Source organism: Psittacula echo (genome assembly GCF_963264785.1).
Source record: "Psittacula echo genome assembly, chromosome: 6".
Taxonomy (NCBI): Eukaryota; Metazoa; Chordata; class Aves; order Psittaciformes; family Psittacidae; genus Psittacula; species Psittacula echo.
This window is the reverse complement of record NC_137743.1, coordinates 23,908,184-23,924,095: the sequence shown is the minus strand read 5'-3', so window position 1 is coordinate 23,924,095 and position 15,912 is coordinate 23,908,184. Positions and strand designations below refer to the sequence as shown.

The window sequence follows — 15,912 nt, the reverse complement described above, 5'->3', positions numbered from 1 at the left end:
CTAACATACTGTGATACTGTGATACTGTGATACTGTGATACACTCTTCCTAAACCACACTCAGGAGAGGGTGGCTAGGTGAGCTAGTGTCAATTTCCACCCAGGACACACAGAACAACTCAGAAGTCCCACAAAAGGAGAAATGAGTTTCTGGCCAGGCAGTGCGCTGCCATGGCTCTCTTGCCTGTGCAGCTTCCTCACCTGCTTGTCATCTCCTTCTTCTTCCTCAACTGCTCATGGTGGGAAATCTCCAGCCAGTCATTACTGGGAGAGGTTTCCTGCCTCATTTCTTTCCTCTCTCCATCCTTCTCAGGGTAAAGATCTGGCGAAGCAGAGACCCTGGAGGGGACTCTGGAGCACTGCCTCCTGTCCTGGAGTTTTGCTGATTCTGCACACTGAAACTGGGAGAAATATGGAATGGGCTCATCCAGGGTGCTTCTTATTGCATCATGGAGCTGGGTGTTCTCCAAGAGGCCTCTGGGAGGACAAACATAAAGAATGAGTCCTGGGAAATCAGATGACCAATGTCAATGTTTACTCTGTTCCTTCTTGTTTTCTGGGCCTGAGAGAGCCATAAAGATGGCTTGAGCTAAGGAAACTTCATTTCCCTCGCCAGCACAGGTTCTTTACATTTTTGTAGCTGACAATAAAAATAGGTGAATCCCAATGCAGCCTGTTCCAAGCTCGTGGCAGCAAAGTGCCCTGGTGTCCTGGGCACTGACACCATTCACTAAACAGAGGTGGGCCCAGCCCCTACCTAGGGAGCAAGATCCTGCCTTAGGCTATCACACCAGGGCTTCTGAGCTCTAGTTCCCAGTGCAGCCTTTTCCAGGCTGCATCTTCCATTCTGGTGCAGCAGGAGTGCACAGATTCCTCTGGGATTAGCAGAGGGCTGGTCATGCTGCACACATTCCCCTCCAAACTGGGTAGGGGCAAAAGGATACACACCTGATGACACCTGCGAGTATGTCAGTCACTATCTGCAACTCCTGTTTGGAAGCAGCAGCCAAGGACAGCCTTTTGGGCTCCATTTCCATTCTGTCTTTGTCCCTTCTCCCATCCACAAACTTGGTTTCCAAGGTCTGGTCGCTGAAGGGCCTGGGAAAGAAGGAATTCTTCTATCAGTGGCAGAACCAAACTGCGAAAGACCTGCATCCACCTGTTTGAGCAGCGGCACTGCAGGCAAGCAGGGAGCAGTGCAGGAGTGGGAGCTGCTGCATTTGTGAAAGCAGCAGGGACGTTGTCATAAGAGAGCAGCACTGAGCTCTGACAGTATCTTCTTTTTGAGGGAAAGAGACAAACAGGTTATGTTAGCTAATGCTGGGGAAAGCAAGGCACCACTTGCCTATACTGCGGCACTGGAGAGGAACAGAGCAGAGCTCCAAGTTCAGTGTATACCACAGCACGGGCAGCCCTGGCTCAGATGAAGATGCAAGTCCAAAAAGCTTACCAGGACAAGAAGTATTTGTGGAGTTCAGAGGTGAATTTGTTGAAGAAGTCCTCAAGAGAGTAGGCCGTGGCTGTCACACCAAGGTGTAAGAGGATGGGCTTGGGAGGCTCTGGTTTGACCCACACGCGGCTGTATTCTTTGTCCAACAGCCGCCTCCTGTCAGTGTGTCCAGCTGGCTGATTTGGTGTAGGGTGGTTTTTAATAGGGGGTAATGTCTGTTAGAGAGAAAGAAATGGCAGGTAGTGAGCTGCTCCTTTGGCCACAGATAGGCTGGTGTAGGTGTGAGCACAGGCCTGAGTACTGGGAAGCCCAACAACCAGCGCCAAGACCCTGGACAGGAGGGAGTGTCAGAATGATCTTGGCACTGCAGTTCTCCCATCAGGCACAAGTGGCCATGCTGGGAATCAAGTCCACTCTATCCTCCCTGGCTTATATGCCAGCCCTGAGGGTTAGCAGGACTTCAAGGTCTCCTCAAGGTACTTGGGGATGTTGTATTCCTATCCATCCCTTTTGGAACATTGAGATGTGCAGAAATGCATGCAAAAATAGTTTCCCAAGCCTGGAAGGGAACCTGGAACTGACTCCAGCCATACTACATGGGCCAGTTTGGGTTTGCATTACCAGCAGTTAGTCTGGGAGAAGTTTCTTGGAGCAGGAGTAGTCCAGAAGGCTGGGCCAGAAGGACACCATCCAGTTTTGGAGAAGCCCTCACGCGTAGCAAGACTTCAGTAACCTTTGAGACATAACTGTCCAGCCTCTGAGAATGAGGCCAGAGGCCTTCACTGCTCCAGACACAGAACAGGCGATTGCAGGCTCCAAATTAACACTGGGAGAAAAACCCTATAGGACTAAACAAAACTGCTTTTACTTTTCCTCAACCATCCTTATATTCATCCCAGTGAATGCCTCAACCTGCATCATTGATTACACGTAACAGCACAGGGCAGACAGTCCAAAGCTAGAGCTGCCCTGAGCTGGTATCTTCACACAGTACAGTTGAATCCCCAGAGAGGCACTCTGCAGGGTTCCAGGAGCACTGCTACAGCCTTACTGTGATGGGAATCCTGAGAGAACAAGCTGTGTCTCCTAGCTGAGTCAATCAGCTCAGGCCCAGCCTCACGCAAGCTCCCCTTGACCCTTCCACCTCTTGGGTTAGCTGGTTCTCCACAAGCCCTGTCATTCCCACAGCACATACTACAGATGGCCATAAACGCAGCGTGGCTCTGCCTTTCGGCTCAGGCAGTTCTGCAGAGCATTCGCTGGGGTCTTGTCTCACACCTTGCCACAACTGCTAGAAAAGCTGTCACAGTTGTGTGAACTTGAGGGGCAAATTGAGCTTTAAAGTTTTCTGGGCACTTAACTCCAGGCAGTCCCAGCCTGCAGTTTCTCCTGAGGCACAGAGCACAGCTCTTTTAGCAGCGAGGACAAAGTCTGCACCACATCACGCCAAGGTCCTGCCGCTTTCTGTCATGGCACACATTCCATTGTGGCCACAGCATGAAACCAGCCCAGGTACTGACTGCCCTGTGTGCATCTTTCCTGCTTATTCAAAACCTTTCCACCTTTCTCCAGTCATGGGTGCACATTTGGTTCCAGTTTCACTTCCTGTTTGCCTCAGCTGGAAAGTTACTGCCAACATGGCACAGTCAGTCTGCTGCTTCTGGCTTCTCCAAACAGTCTGTCTCCCAAAGCCTTGAAGCTTCAAATCATGCTGTGCTCTCTGTCCAGGCTCCCACACTGTGATATCAGCATTTGCCTCTTTTCTAAAGCAGTCAGTTTGATTCTAGTATGGGTGAGACAGGTCTGACTTACCTTGTATCTCCTCATCACAGCTGAGGATTCAGGAAGAATTTCTGTCTCAGCAGAATCTGATGACCTCTGAAAAGAAAGGGAGATGGCAGGGAGAAGGAAGAGAACTTGTCTTATAGGAAAGATATGGAGCAGAACAAGACACCAAGATTTTGTTTTACTTTGTCCCAGCTGAGTCAATGACCTCATCCTCCCATTCCTCACTCAGGCCACATTCTTACTGGCAGTTACACATTTCTCTCCAGTGTTTATTCATAGTTAAAAATCCAGTCATCAGATTCCAGAGCTTTGTTTCCCCCCTAAGGCTTCTCATGCACTTCCAAATTTCAGACAATCATTAGAAATTTCAGAGTTTGTGATTCTTGTCTAAAAACCAGCATCTCCTTTTCTGCTATCCACAGACCAGCTATGGGATCTTGAATAGATCAGAGTCTCATGTCCTCTTATCAACTTGCCTAGATTTTCTTAAAGAACATTTCTTGATAACATGGGCTGCTGTTTCTGAGCTGGGCTAAGCTGGTGTAAAGTTCTGGCAGTACTTACCCCTGCAGGTGACTTTTGCTTCCCCAGGTCCTTCTCTGTGATGGTGAATTCCACAGTCTGCCTCGCCTTCTGCTTCTCCCACTTCTGCAGCTCCCTCTCATACTGAACCAGGGACTCCTGGATGTATAGCTATGAAGCAAGCCATGTTTGGAGTGAGCAGGGCTAGAAAGGAGCTGTAAATAATACAGTCTCTGTCTCAAGTCCATGCCTGTCACCAATTCCTCCCTTCCAAGAGATCCCAGCCAGAAGCCCACCCCCTTTCCATGTCTTCTGGTAGCAGAAAGGGAGACAACCATTATTGTAAGACTGATACAGAGAAGACAAAATCTCTTGCCAAAGAACAAGTGTCCAGAGGGACACTACTGCAAGTCTGTGCCTTCACTAATATTACAGAAGCAAGACTTGCTTTTTACAGATACTTAAAGTCTCTGACATCCACTGAAAACCACTTCCATTCAAACAGTGACCTCTTGTAGCTGCGTTCAAGTCACAAAGCCACGTTTCACAATTACACCTCATCTAGAGAGCCACACAGACACTTAAACCACCAGAAGAGATGAAGCTCAGCATCTTCAGGAATGAGAAGCACTGGCCAGCATTATGGAGCAAAGTAGGATTCCTTCAGCTTGCTGACCACTGGGAGCAGCCATTTGGGAACTGTAGTGACATGCCCAGGTGATGGTAATACACAGGCACTTCTTGGGTCTCACCTCACACACCAGATCTGTGCTGCAGAAGGAAGCAGTCCCTGAAGGTTGCAGTGTGATGAAGCAGGGGATGCTTTCTCCAGGCTGCACAATCCCTGCTTCTGGAGCAATCTGTAACACCTGGGGAAAAAAACAAACAACAAACCCAAGCCACAGGGGAGCTGTTTCATTGTCCTGGGACCTTCCTACATGCCTTCTCTTTGTAGGAAACACAGGACTGTGGGAATTCTCTCCCCTCCCCTCTCACAGGTATATGATATGAGTGAGGTATAGCTGATATAGTGCAAGAACAACCATGGACTTTGCTGGTAGATGTGGTCCTGAGGTTCATTATTGCTTCCTGTAGTTCCAGGTTCATGTATCCTCACTGAGGTCTTCAGATTTCCCTCTGAATTCCTGTCTTTCCCCCCTGTCCTGATCCTTGCCTTCACTATTCTCTGCCCTTTCCGTTCAACAGCTAGTATAAAAGCCAGTTCCTTAGGACTGTTTCTGAATGTCTGGTTGAAAGTGGAGTTGTAAGGTGCTTTCAGGACACAACAGAGATGGGCAAGAAGGCTGTAGAGGAAAGAGAAGGACTTACCCTCTTGTCTTTGCAGGTGCTTATCTGCCAGGCAAACACAACAGTCTTGCTCTCTGAGATATTGTTGAGAAAGATGAGTCGACTAGCTTTAGCACAGTCTGGGATATTTCCAAAACAAATCCCTCTGTGGGACAAGGTGGCTGCCTACAGGAAGCAAAGTGAAACCAGGAGAAACAGCAGGAAAGGAAGATGGGATGTGGCCATTGGGGAAGGGCAGTCATAGTCACCTTGAAGTTATCCAGCAATTCATGGATAATGTTTGCGAGTCACCTTTACCATAACAACTTGAGGGAATGTTACATTTCTCTCATTTTTGCTCTGGTTACAATGACTCTTTACATCAAGAGAACAGCCCTGTTGCAGTGGGATTGAATGAGAAAAGAATAGAACATAACAGTGGTGCTGGGACAGGGACCAGCAGCACTCAGATTCCCTCTGCAGCACCTGCAGTCCAGGCCTTTTCCTACTTCAGTTGGCAAACGCATGAGGTGTGTCCTTGTCCAAATCATCATCAACTTTGAATATGAGTTTTGGAAAACTGCTCCCTACCGCACCTTGCTACTAGTCTATCCCAGTCTCCACGCAAACTTTGATTAATTACATTGATCATTAGAGAAGCTAATGACTCTTGGTTGCAGATAACAGAGCCTTGTGGAATGACATCTTTGTTGCCAGCCTGAGACAGGTTTTTAACCATCTCTTTGCTATACCCAGGAACTCAATCGCCCTGCTGGAAGCCAAAGAGCACATGTAGCTATGGCCGTGCTCCAAGCTAGGCACACTAATGTCATTAAGGATGAATCCTTTACCTGACCAGACTATGCCTCTGCTGATGCTGTTTAATGCTGATCCATTACACTGTGGGTAATGAATAAATCTGTGAGTGAATTTAACAACAGATTTTTCCAGGCTGGCAGGCTGGCTCAGACCGGGCCAAAAAAGCTCCTGCTGAGCCAGTGACAGGTTAAACACATACATTCCTCAGGATGTGCCTGAATGAGTGACTATCCTGCAGTCTGCATTCAGGTTATGAATCATCTGAGTTTAGGAGTGAAATGTTAGCAGCCAAGCCCTGGTAGAGTATGTCAGGAGCATAATGCTTTTTTGTGAATGAATTGCCAAAGAAAAAGGTGTTGTAGCTGCCAATGAAAAAGCTAGCTGTGATGTAGGGGTAATTTTCAATAGAAAATTAAGAACATGAACAAAGCCTAAAGCCTTTTTTGTTCTAATGGCAGTGGAAGCAGCAAGCTGGAAAGACAGCACCTTTCAGGACAACTGCTTTTTATGAGTTAAACTCTAGATGACATGCTGGAAGGGAAATATCTTGCTCTATCTCATGGCAAATGAACACTTCTGCAACAAAGACTATTGCTAGATGTGGCCACTTGCATATTTCAGTCTCTCACACACATTTCTGGATTGTTCATACTGCCCATATCAGCATGCCTGGACTCACCTGCCCAGGCACAGTTAGCTTGGTAGAACCTGAAAAGGCTGAAGGAGGCAAAACTTTACTGGATGAAGCAGTCTCTTCTATGGTGTTTGGATCGTAGCCTTCTCCCTTGAAAGTGATCACAGCTGATTCACCTCCCAGGATGTGGATGGGAACATCAACCTGCCTTGGACAAGAACAGAGTTTTAAGTCGAGAGTCATATTTGGGAGAGATGTGCAATAAGCTAATATACTTGGTAATAGACTAGTTTAAATACAACACGAGTGGATGTAAAGAAATCCAGTCTTTTGTTCTTTCAGGCCTTGCCCTTCCCTGCTAACTATGAGATGGGAAGAGAGTCCCTCTTGCAGCAAAAGTTGGAGGTTTAGATGTATTTATTTTTCCATGCATCCACTGCAGAGTGGGGTAATTAATGGTGCTCCAGCTCTGGCCCTGCCTGCCTGCTGCAGCCTGCGACAAAGGTCTTTGGAAACACTGTTTGCAGAGGTCTGCAGCAATGTACACTGCATTGATAAAAGACACCAACTTCAGTCTCTTTGGTGAAGTTACTGGAGGCCAAGAATGAACCAAAAATCTGATCATATACTGTTGATATCCTCAGTCACTGTTTGATCCTTGAAAAATAGGATGACTTTGGTTGTGGAAGAAACCTGTTCTTTGGGAAGAAGAAACTTATGAGATAGCAATCTATCTGCTCCATTTTCTGAACAGACCAACCACTCATCAGCTTTCAAGATTCTTTGCTTCTTGAATGAATGGAGCTCAATTCAGCTGTAGCATGACATGGACCAACCATCATTAAGAGATCTAAAGAGTTTTAGGCACACAACAACAGAAATAAACAGTTTCTGGCAATCATGAGGAGGGTCTTACCACGTATGTTCTAGCTTCCAGTGGTGAGAAGATCCACTCAATGTGGCCTGTTATGCCAGGGGGAATTTCACCTCTAGGAGTTAGGCAGACAAACACAGGATGCTGAAAATTCTCCTTCTGGATCTTCATAACCTCATCCAACTGAACCTCAAATATCACCGGCACGGAGCCGCCATTGTAGAGTTCATAAATCTAAAGTGAGTGAGAGAGAGCAGAGCTTCTTACACCACACACAAGTTCAACTAGTTAGCACTTCCTCAGAGGACTCTGATAAGCATTTATAATTAATTAGGCAGCTTGTCTCCTAAGAACGAGGAGACCTCATAGTGTCAAGGTTTATCACTGAGGCTCTAATAGGAGACTGTGCTGAGGGTTTATCACCACCCATGTACATTGATAATGACAGTGCCTCTTCAAGTGGTGCCCTGCAAATTCAGTCTAGGAGAAAATTAATACAAATTAGCTAAAGGGATCACGGTAAAGTGGATTACTTGAAATGCAAAACCACTCATATTAAAGTGTTCTTAATTCAATTCAGACTTGTTCATTTCTCAAGTAAATTAGGTAGAACAGAATCAAAGCTGCCTTTTTGTTAAATAAGTGCTTAAGGAAGTTTAATTAATTTACTAAAAAGCAGAATTTATTTCCAGAGTGCCTGGAGCAGCTAGACAAGTTTTCACTTGGATCCAGTGCAAGAGAATAAGAGGATGGCCTAACACACCTCATAAGCATTCTGGATAGAGTGAAAGCCAAATTTGTCAAACTGGAGGTGGTGAAAGGTACTTTCCCTGCTACCATCCCAGGAGCCATTTCCAGACTCTGCTAGTCTCAAAGCTCTGCTGTAATGCTTTCCTTTGGAGGCCATTCTGTTTTCTGGGAAATGCTTTGGATACTGCTTGTCCTTGGGACACAGTAACACTAGCTCCTTCCCCCCACTTGCTGCTGGGATTGGCCTCAGGATGCTCACCTGTGTGGGGGGGTGGGAGGTCCCAATGGCAATGGGTGTGAAGAGGTGCTTTGAGGATGTAAAATGAATGTACTGCTGACCCTCTTCCACTGTCACACCGCTGAAGTTCAGCTACATTGGAAACAAACACAGTCAGTTTCTTACAGGGGCTTGGTCCCATCGTGAACAATTGCACAAGGACTCTGAAGGACTTTACAAGTTGAGGTCAACAGTTACAGATTTAAGTTGTCCTAAGAAAAAAGCAAGGAGACAGAGAGCCTACTCAACGGTTGGCTCTCCTCTGAAAGGTTTTTTCATCTTGTTTCAGAGAGAAGGTACTTTTCTCTCTGCTGTGTCAGGCACTAGCCTCAGTGTTTCTCTGTGCAAGTATATGGTAGAAATTCTCCATGAAGGAAGGTGTCTGGACTGTACATAAGACAGTGTGCAGCTGCGACAAACAAACCCTTTGGAAACACAGGATTTTAGGTAAGTAACGGTTTCCTCTTGGAAAGGACCATCTGGATGTCTTCGCTCTGGAGGACATCCTGCTCCAAGAATATGTCTAACAGTCCAAAGCTGCAAGAAGATCCCAGCTGAATTTTAAGCAATCAAATAAGGATCAACAGCAAAGCAGCCACCAGGCACTTCAAGCAAAGCAGAGAGCTTTGCAGAGCTATTTCATGGAAAGGAAGAGACACGGCATTCTGCATTTTGAGAATACTGCAGTCAGGCTGGAGATGAGTCATGACGCATGATTTCCTGCAGGATCACCCAAAGCACCCTTGAGCTGTTTGCCTTGAGGCAGAGACTGCAAAGCAGTCACAGAGCTAGTAATATCTTTGCATGGGCCAAAGGGAGATAAGTTGCTGCAGTTCTTAATTAGCTAAAGCATGGCTATTTTTCAAGTGCATATGCAGAAGATGGAGAGGATGTTTGCAATGGCAGGTGGATGCCTTGGACAGACCCCTGCTGGAGATCTTGTATCGGCTGCTTAAAAAAGAGCAGAGAATGCCAGTTCCTCTAAAACAACACATTCTGTTTTAGCTCCATCAGCAAAGTGAGGAGGGAGAAGGGACTAGAAATATAATGCTAACAAGGTCTCGCATGGGATCTTTTCAAAGCACTACATGAGCATTCAGCCTCCTGAGAGCCTCAGCAAGCCAGATGAAGTGCAAACAGGAAGAGGACCAAAGCTGATGCTTTCAAACTGCAAGGGAAAAAGGGTCAGGAACCTTCCTGAGCTTTGGGAGTAAAACACCCATTTGTATTACTTTGGTCAAAAAAATCCTAACTTGGACTCCACTAGACCAGAACTACCTAGGAAAAATTGCCACCAATATTCATAGACACTAGATGCAACATTCAGAGGACTGTCAGTTAAAGGGAGACAAATAGAGAACATTAAAGACCTGCTGCAATCAGTTCTCCTTCCATAGTGCAGAGATTTTGTTTCACAGCAATGACTTAGAACATGAGAGGGGCAGGAATGCCAGATTTCCCAAGGAGCAGAGCTGCCTGGAGAACGTGTGGTGTAGGTGACAGCATCTCACAAAACCTAATTAGCAGCTCTGAGGTGAAGCACAAACACTTCCAATTTATGGATGCTCTGTGCTCAGGGATTCTCCCTGGGAATCCAAGCTTTCCCTCCAGTGAGTTCTGGGAACCAGCCTACCTCATCCTGCAACACCTGCAGCTGGCTGAGCTTTTCTTACTAAAACTGCTGAGGGCTGCAGATTCTGCCTGGCCAAATGATCCTGGAGCTCTGAGAACAAGGTCACATCTGCACTCTTGCAGGCAGGCTATGGCAGTGAGGCAAAGGACAACCTGTGAGAGCACTAGGCAGCAAGAGGCCGTTTCCCTACTGTGCAAGGGATTGGGTAACACACAAGTCCCATAGAAGTTTCATTCTGCAGCCAGAAGAAATTGCCAATGGGAAATCAGTTTGAATCCTTCAGAGCACTTATAAATCCAGCTATAATGCAGGACTGAATGTTGGCCACAGAGGGGAAGGAGTAAAAAAGAGGGAGCTCCTCCTGTAGATGAAGCAGGCAGGTTCTGTTGGGGAAGCAGAGGAGTGGGAGGTCAAAATCTGATCACATGGGTAGAACCATAACAGAAGTGAATTTGGACCTCCAAAAAATGAGGCATTGGCTTGCAGCTGGCTAACATCACTGCTCTGAAGCCAGGCAATTTGGAATTTGACTGAATGACGAGGCATTACCCCAGCCCAATGATCTCTACCTCGCCTATTGGTGTTTTCTCAACTTTCCAAAGCTTAACTTTTGGCTTGACAATACCCAAAATGTCACCCCAAGATTACCTTCCCTTAAGGTTAGCTTATGTTCTGCACATTTCACCAGGTTCCCAGGTGAGGATCTGCTATGCATGTGAGCTTGCTTAGGGCAGTTCCTGTCGTAGGACCTGACAGCTCTGTGCCTTTCATGCCATGAAAGGACAGAAGGCACACTCTTCAGCCCCCTCAACTGCCCTCTCTGCAGAGGGAGGAGCCTTTTCTCCACCCACTTTCTGATATTAGCAGTTAAGTACTGGCACTCAGGGATCTTTTATCATCCCCAGGGCCACCCATGCTTTTTCAGTCCCTTCTGCAGTGATAGCATGAGGTAGGGTGGTGGCCTCTAGTAGCCACCAAAGCAGCTGGCTATGTGGCAAGAGAGGATGTGTGCCCTACAGGCTTCTGTCCACTCCAAAGCCTATTCCCTCACTGGCCAGCTGATGAAATGCTCACAGCCACTCTCAGGATTGTGCCAGGCAGGCAGAGCACAGGGAGCCTGTCCAAGGGCTTTGAGGGAAGGCACAGTTAAGCCACTGTTTGAACAGCTTGGTCAAAGGGTTGGATTTTCAGCTGACAACAGTCCTGAAAGAAAAGAAAAATAGAAGAGATGCGTGAACACAATGTTCTCATAGGAAACTTCAGAGACAGAGAGGAAGGCTCAGCCGGGCATGGGCTATGCCCCACAGAGCACAAGGTGACCGACTCTACATGACAGCTTGAGAAAAGGGGAAGAGAGAGAAAAGAGTTCCAAGCCTGAGGAAATGCTTGGAAATGCTCAGGGAAAACACACAGGAAAATCAGGTGTGGTGTACTTTAGCAAGCAATGAAGCAAGAAGCGTGAGTAGGAAGCTCCTCTACCACTGGAAGGAGAAATAAGTGGGTGGACAAAGGCAGCAGGGCTGCAGTGGGAACAACCAACCAGGGATGCACGGAATACCTTCTGGGCCTGGGGAAGCAGCTGCCTCCATACCTCAGAGCTGGAGGATGCTTTGCCACCTCATGCTGGCCTGTGTGTGCCCAAACTGCAGTCAGGGTGGGTGGTACTTTTGGAGAAAAGCCCATTCCAGGGGAGGTTGAAGAGTGCAGAGAGATGAGATGGGGAGAGTCAGGAAAGCTGTGTAGGAGAGAAGTATGATGGGCTGCAGATCTGAGCTCCATGATCACTGCATGGAAGAACTCATGGTGAGACAGATGAAACTAGGGGAACCAAGCACAGAAATGCTCAAGTGTGGAAAGCATGCATAGACGGTAAATCCCAGGAAGGCTGCTTTGGGTTTCAAGCTGGCTTGGAAGAGGAAACAATTCTGTACTAATTCCACCAATAAAATACAAAGGTTAACAAATAAACAAATAAACATAATAATAGTAATAACACTAAGAATAACTGCAACAATAATAAACAACGATGGCAATAATAATTATTATTATTATCATTTTACTGGAAAAAACCAGCAGATGCTACATCAAGGGCCATTTTGCCAGTGCACTGGCACATCACACTGTGCTGAAACCATGAGTTTGTCAGGATGTTGGGTTTATGTCTCTGCTTGTCCCTCTGTTACTGCCTGGCCAGTGCAAATTACAGGGGAAGGCCACAGCCTCCTACATTTCGTGCAGCTTCGGGGGATTTTTATTCAGCTCCTACCTGCTGCTGTTCTGCAAACAGAAGCAAAAAACACCTGCTATCTTACCAGAATCTCATGGCCATAGGAAACCTTCAGCAGGACAGGGAGGCGATCAGTGCCAATGAAATCATGTCTAACAGTGAAAGAGGAGACAGAGGAAAACATTAGAAACCAACCTTTTGCCCAGGGTGATAGAATCAGGGTCACACAGTACATTAGAGACAATTCACTTCCCAGCTAAAGAGTCACTGTTGCGTAAGTGCCACTGAGAGAAGGAGGGGAACCATTGTGTTTGGGTAGGAATGAGTGATGCAATGTTGATTTTAGTCTTACACCCATCTAAGGACCCAAGTTTCTAGGCTAATGCCATTTGAAATGCCACTACTTCACAGATCAGGTCTGCTGTGAAAGGGGAGGTGTCAGCTTTCTTCATGCCCTCCACAGGCATAAAAGGGCTAGCAGCTCTAGCTGATGACAAAAATATCACTGTATGATCTATGCCACAGGAAGTGCAGCATCTTGTTTGTCTCCTCAACTGTCAGGTCAAGGCAGATCAGTGTCCCCAGCATGTCAGGTTAAATGTCTCTTGCACTGCAGTGTAAAAGGACACTAACAACATCCCTCTGAGGAAGACAAGCTTTGTGTGATCCAGAAACTGGACATGCTCAGGGAATTTTTACTTGCCCAATCTCTGCTGGGCAAGGGGTGTGTGGAGGGAAAGGATCCGGTATGGAAATACAGGGGACTGTGATGGCAGACACTGTCCTGGCACACAGCATGAGGCTCTGAAGTACAGGTAGTTGCCATCACCTGTGTAAGAGCTGGATAGATTCCTCCTGTCCTGGAAGAAGTTTCCCTGACTTTGGAGAAACACTGAAGAGCTGGTTATCCTGAATTCTCATCTCATGCAGCTCACGGGAGCTAAACTCAGCATCCTCTGCCCAGTGCTCCATGTCCATCTTCTGATCAGAAGGAAACAAGAAGGCCCTAGGGAACCAGTCGGTCAGCAAAAGACAAACAACTTCACTAGGGCCACAGTCAGCATATTCAATCCAGCCAGGCTCAGCATAGCTGGTGGATACACACCACATTTTGTCAGGTCTGATCTATAGACCTTTCTGACATTCCTTGCTTGCTTCTCCCCCAGACCCACCAACAGATCTCAGTTGCAGCTCCACAACACAAGCTGCAACTAGAAAACCCACCCTGTTAATTTGTAAACATCTCATAGCCCCTGTGAGCACTTGTATACCCCCTGACAGACTTCAGAAAGAAGGTTCAGCTCCCCAAAGCACTGCTTACCACTCCACAGGCACCACACCCTTGTTCTCCAGCAGGAGCATCACGAGGGTAGGCTCTGAGCCTATTGGAGCAGCCCCAAAGTTGAAATCCAACAGGAGAGGGGTGTACACTGGAGGGTTCAAGCATGTGCTGGTCACAGGAGAGAAAGAAAAAATTAAATTGAGGCAGGAGGAAGAGTCAGTAGGGCATGACAAGGAAAAGGGTCATTCTATACTGGCTGTCTTCCTTATAATTCTTATCTGACCTTATTTTCTTGGCCGTTTTGGGAGGAAGGAAATGGGGTGTAAGGCAGGGTGTCTCTTTTCAGCTCCCTGGTACATACAACAAAGTCACTGACATACTGGAGATGGTCCGATGGAGGACCACCAAGATGGCTGAGGACTGAAGCACATTACTTACAAGGAGCGATTGAGTTTGTTCAGCCTTATGAAGCAAGGGCTCATGGACGGCAACTGCACAAGTTGCAACACAAGATATTCTGATCAGATACTAGGAAAAAAGTTTTTACCATGGAAGTGGTCAAACACTGCAATCAGGTCCCAAGTCAAGCTGTGGTTTCTTTGTCCTCAGAGGTATCCAGCACTGAACTGGACAAGGCCCTCAACAACCTGATCTAGTTGTCCCTGTTTTGAGCGAGGGGTTAGACCACAGGCTTCTAGAGGTCCATTGCAATTAAATTATTCTTTGTTTCTGTGGCTCCTTTCTCGGGTGGGTAAGCAGAGAAGTGGAAGTGAATAACTGCCTGAAGCAGCTAAGATGGAATAAGCGTGCCACACAGCAGTGAGCTGCAACACAAGCCAATGGCCACAGAATCTCTGACTGATGCAAGGGACTGATAGATCCTCTGAGCCATTTCCTCATCTTACCTGTGCCTAGTGGGAACTCTGTTGATGAGCTCACTGGGAGTCGGGTCTTGCTTCAAGTACTTATTCAGCATGTCCAAGGAAAAGAGCCTCCAGAGGTGCAACTTGCTGATACCACTGCTACTCCCTGCTGAACAGGCATCTGTGATGCAGAAAGTTGGGTAGACACCTGTTGCTACAATGCAGCAGAGGGGCTGCTGCTCCTCTTCTGTCCTTGTAAGATCTGTAGCTGGGAAGAGAAAGAGACATCAAAAAGTAGTCATGGACCATTAAGGGACAGCTGCCTGGGATAGCAAAACAGAGAGGCCCTACCCAAACCAAAGAAAGAACAGGACTTTGGCAGCTTCTGAAAACATGTAAACCCCTGACTTCCAGTTGCACCTTGACTTCTGCATTTAGAGATCACCAAGACTATGAATGTGATCTTTCTCAACAATGTATTTACACAGGTTAATTATGCACTATGTGAACTCCTCCTTTTTTCATTTAAGCCTACAGCCTAGTCATTTTATGAAGTTCCCTTTGTTTTCAAGCTGAAAATCATAAATATTTGTTTACATCTGGTCTCCATACCATTCACGTGGCATTGCCATGCTCCACTTTCTAAGCTGGAAACTCCTTGTATAACTAGCGTCTTCTTGTTGCCCACCTCTGAATATTCCTGTTACATGCTACACATTGTTACATTCCCTGTTATCCCTCTCCATGCCTTTCCTAGTTAAACTTCCTTCTTTCTCAGACAGGGACCAATCCGAATGTGCCAAAAGGACCCCAGCTACATGGGACTGGTTGCATGAAGCTCTCAGAATGTGTCTCAGGGCAGATTGTAAAAGGCCATGATCACGCAGAGGAGCAGTGAATCTTGTGACCAGAGCAGAAGGAAACTTGGAGCTTTCCTTGTCTGTGTCTTATGGCTCAATCATCTCTAACCCCAAAAGGTGCATTTAAAAGGAGATAGCACATAGGATCTGGCTCTGGTGAATTGCTCATCACCAGATTTCTTCAGGCAGAGCTCATATACTGGGAACTGTGGAGCTCAGTCTGTTATGGCCTGGTCTACTTGGTTGGGAGCGAATGATTTTCCCAAAACACCCATCTCTCACCTGTCGGGGTGCAAAGAGCATATTTGATTGACCAGGTGTAATGCAGCCGATGGCCTGGCCTGACGGTTGCTCGGACAAAAGCTCTTGACCTTGCAGGGATTGTCCCTCTGGAGTGTTCCAGTTCTAGAGCTGTAGGAGAAGAGATTGTATGAGCTCTTGGCTCACATGTGTTCAGCACAAAGATCCCTAAGCCTTCCTGCACTTAAGCCACTTCCCTCCCACGCCTAATCATCAGGAACAGCTTCAGATGTTGAAGTTGGGATTCCCAGACTACAGCTGTAGGCAGCTCATTGGGTCTACCCAGCCTGCCTTTGGCCAGCAATAACAGGGAACTTCCCCACAGGAGATCCTCTAGAAAGGCAGCT

At 46.9% G+C, this 15,912-nt stretch overlaps 1 protein-coding gene across 1 annotated transcript in view; it reads right to left on the bottom strand.

The window, feature by feature from the left end:
* CFAP65 (cilia and flagella associated protein 65) overlaps positions 1-15,912 on the bottom strand; it is a gene marked incomplete at both ends in the record, with an annotated part of 32,852 nt that overhangs the window by 1,342 nt on the left and 15,598 nt on the right. Inside the window, 15 exons of the mRNA XM_080621193.1 lie at positions 201-476; positions 948-1,097; positions 1,450-1,664; positions 3,262-3,327; positions 3,802-3,930; positions 4,512-4,628; positions 5,089-5,232; positions 6,545-6,703; positions 7,416-7,607; positions 8,383-8,493; positions 12,346-12,412; positions 13,090-13,266; positions 13,582-13,710; positions 14,448-14,673; positions 15,548-15,676. Of these exons, the coding sequence (XP_080477319.1) occupies positions 201-476; positions 948-1,097; positions 1,450-1,664; positions 3,262-3,327; positions 3,802-3,930; positions 4,512-4,628; positions 5,089-5,232; positions 6,545-6,703; positions 7,416-7,607; positions 8,383-8,493; positions 12,346-12,412; positions 13,090-13,266; positions 13,582-13,710; positions 14,448-14,673; positions 15,548-15,676 (2,287 nt within the window). The remainder of the gene's footprint in view (positions 1-200; positions 477-947; positions 1,098-1,449; positions 1,665-3,261; positions 3,328-3,801; positions 3,931-4,511; positions 4,629-5,088; positions 5,233-6,544; positions 6,704-7,415; positions 7,608-8,382; positions 8,494-12,345; positions 12,413-13,089; positions 13,267-13,581; positions 13,711-14,447; positions 14,674-15,547; positions 15,677-15,912) is intronic.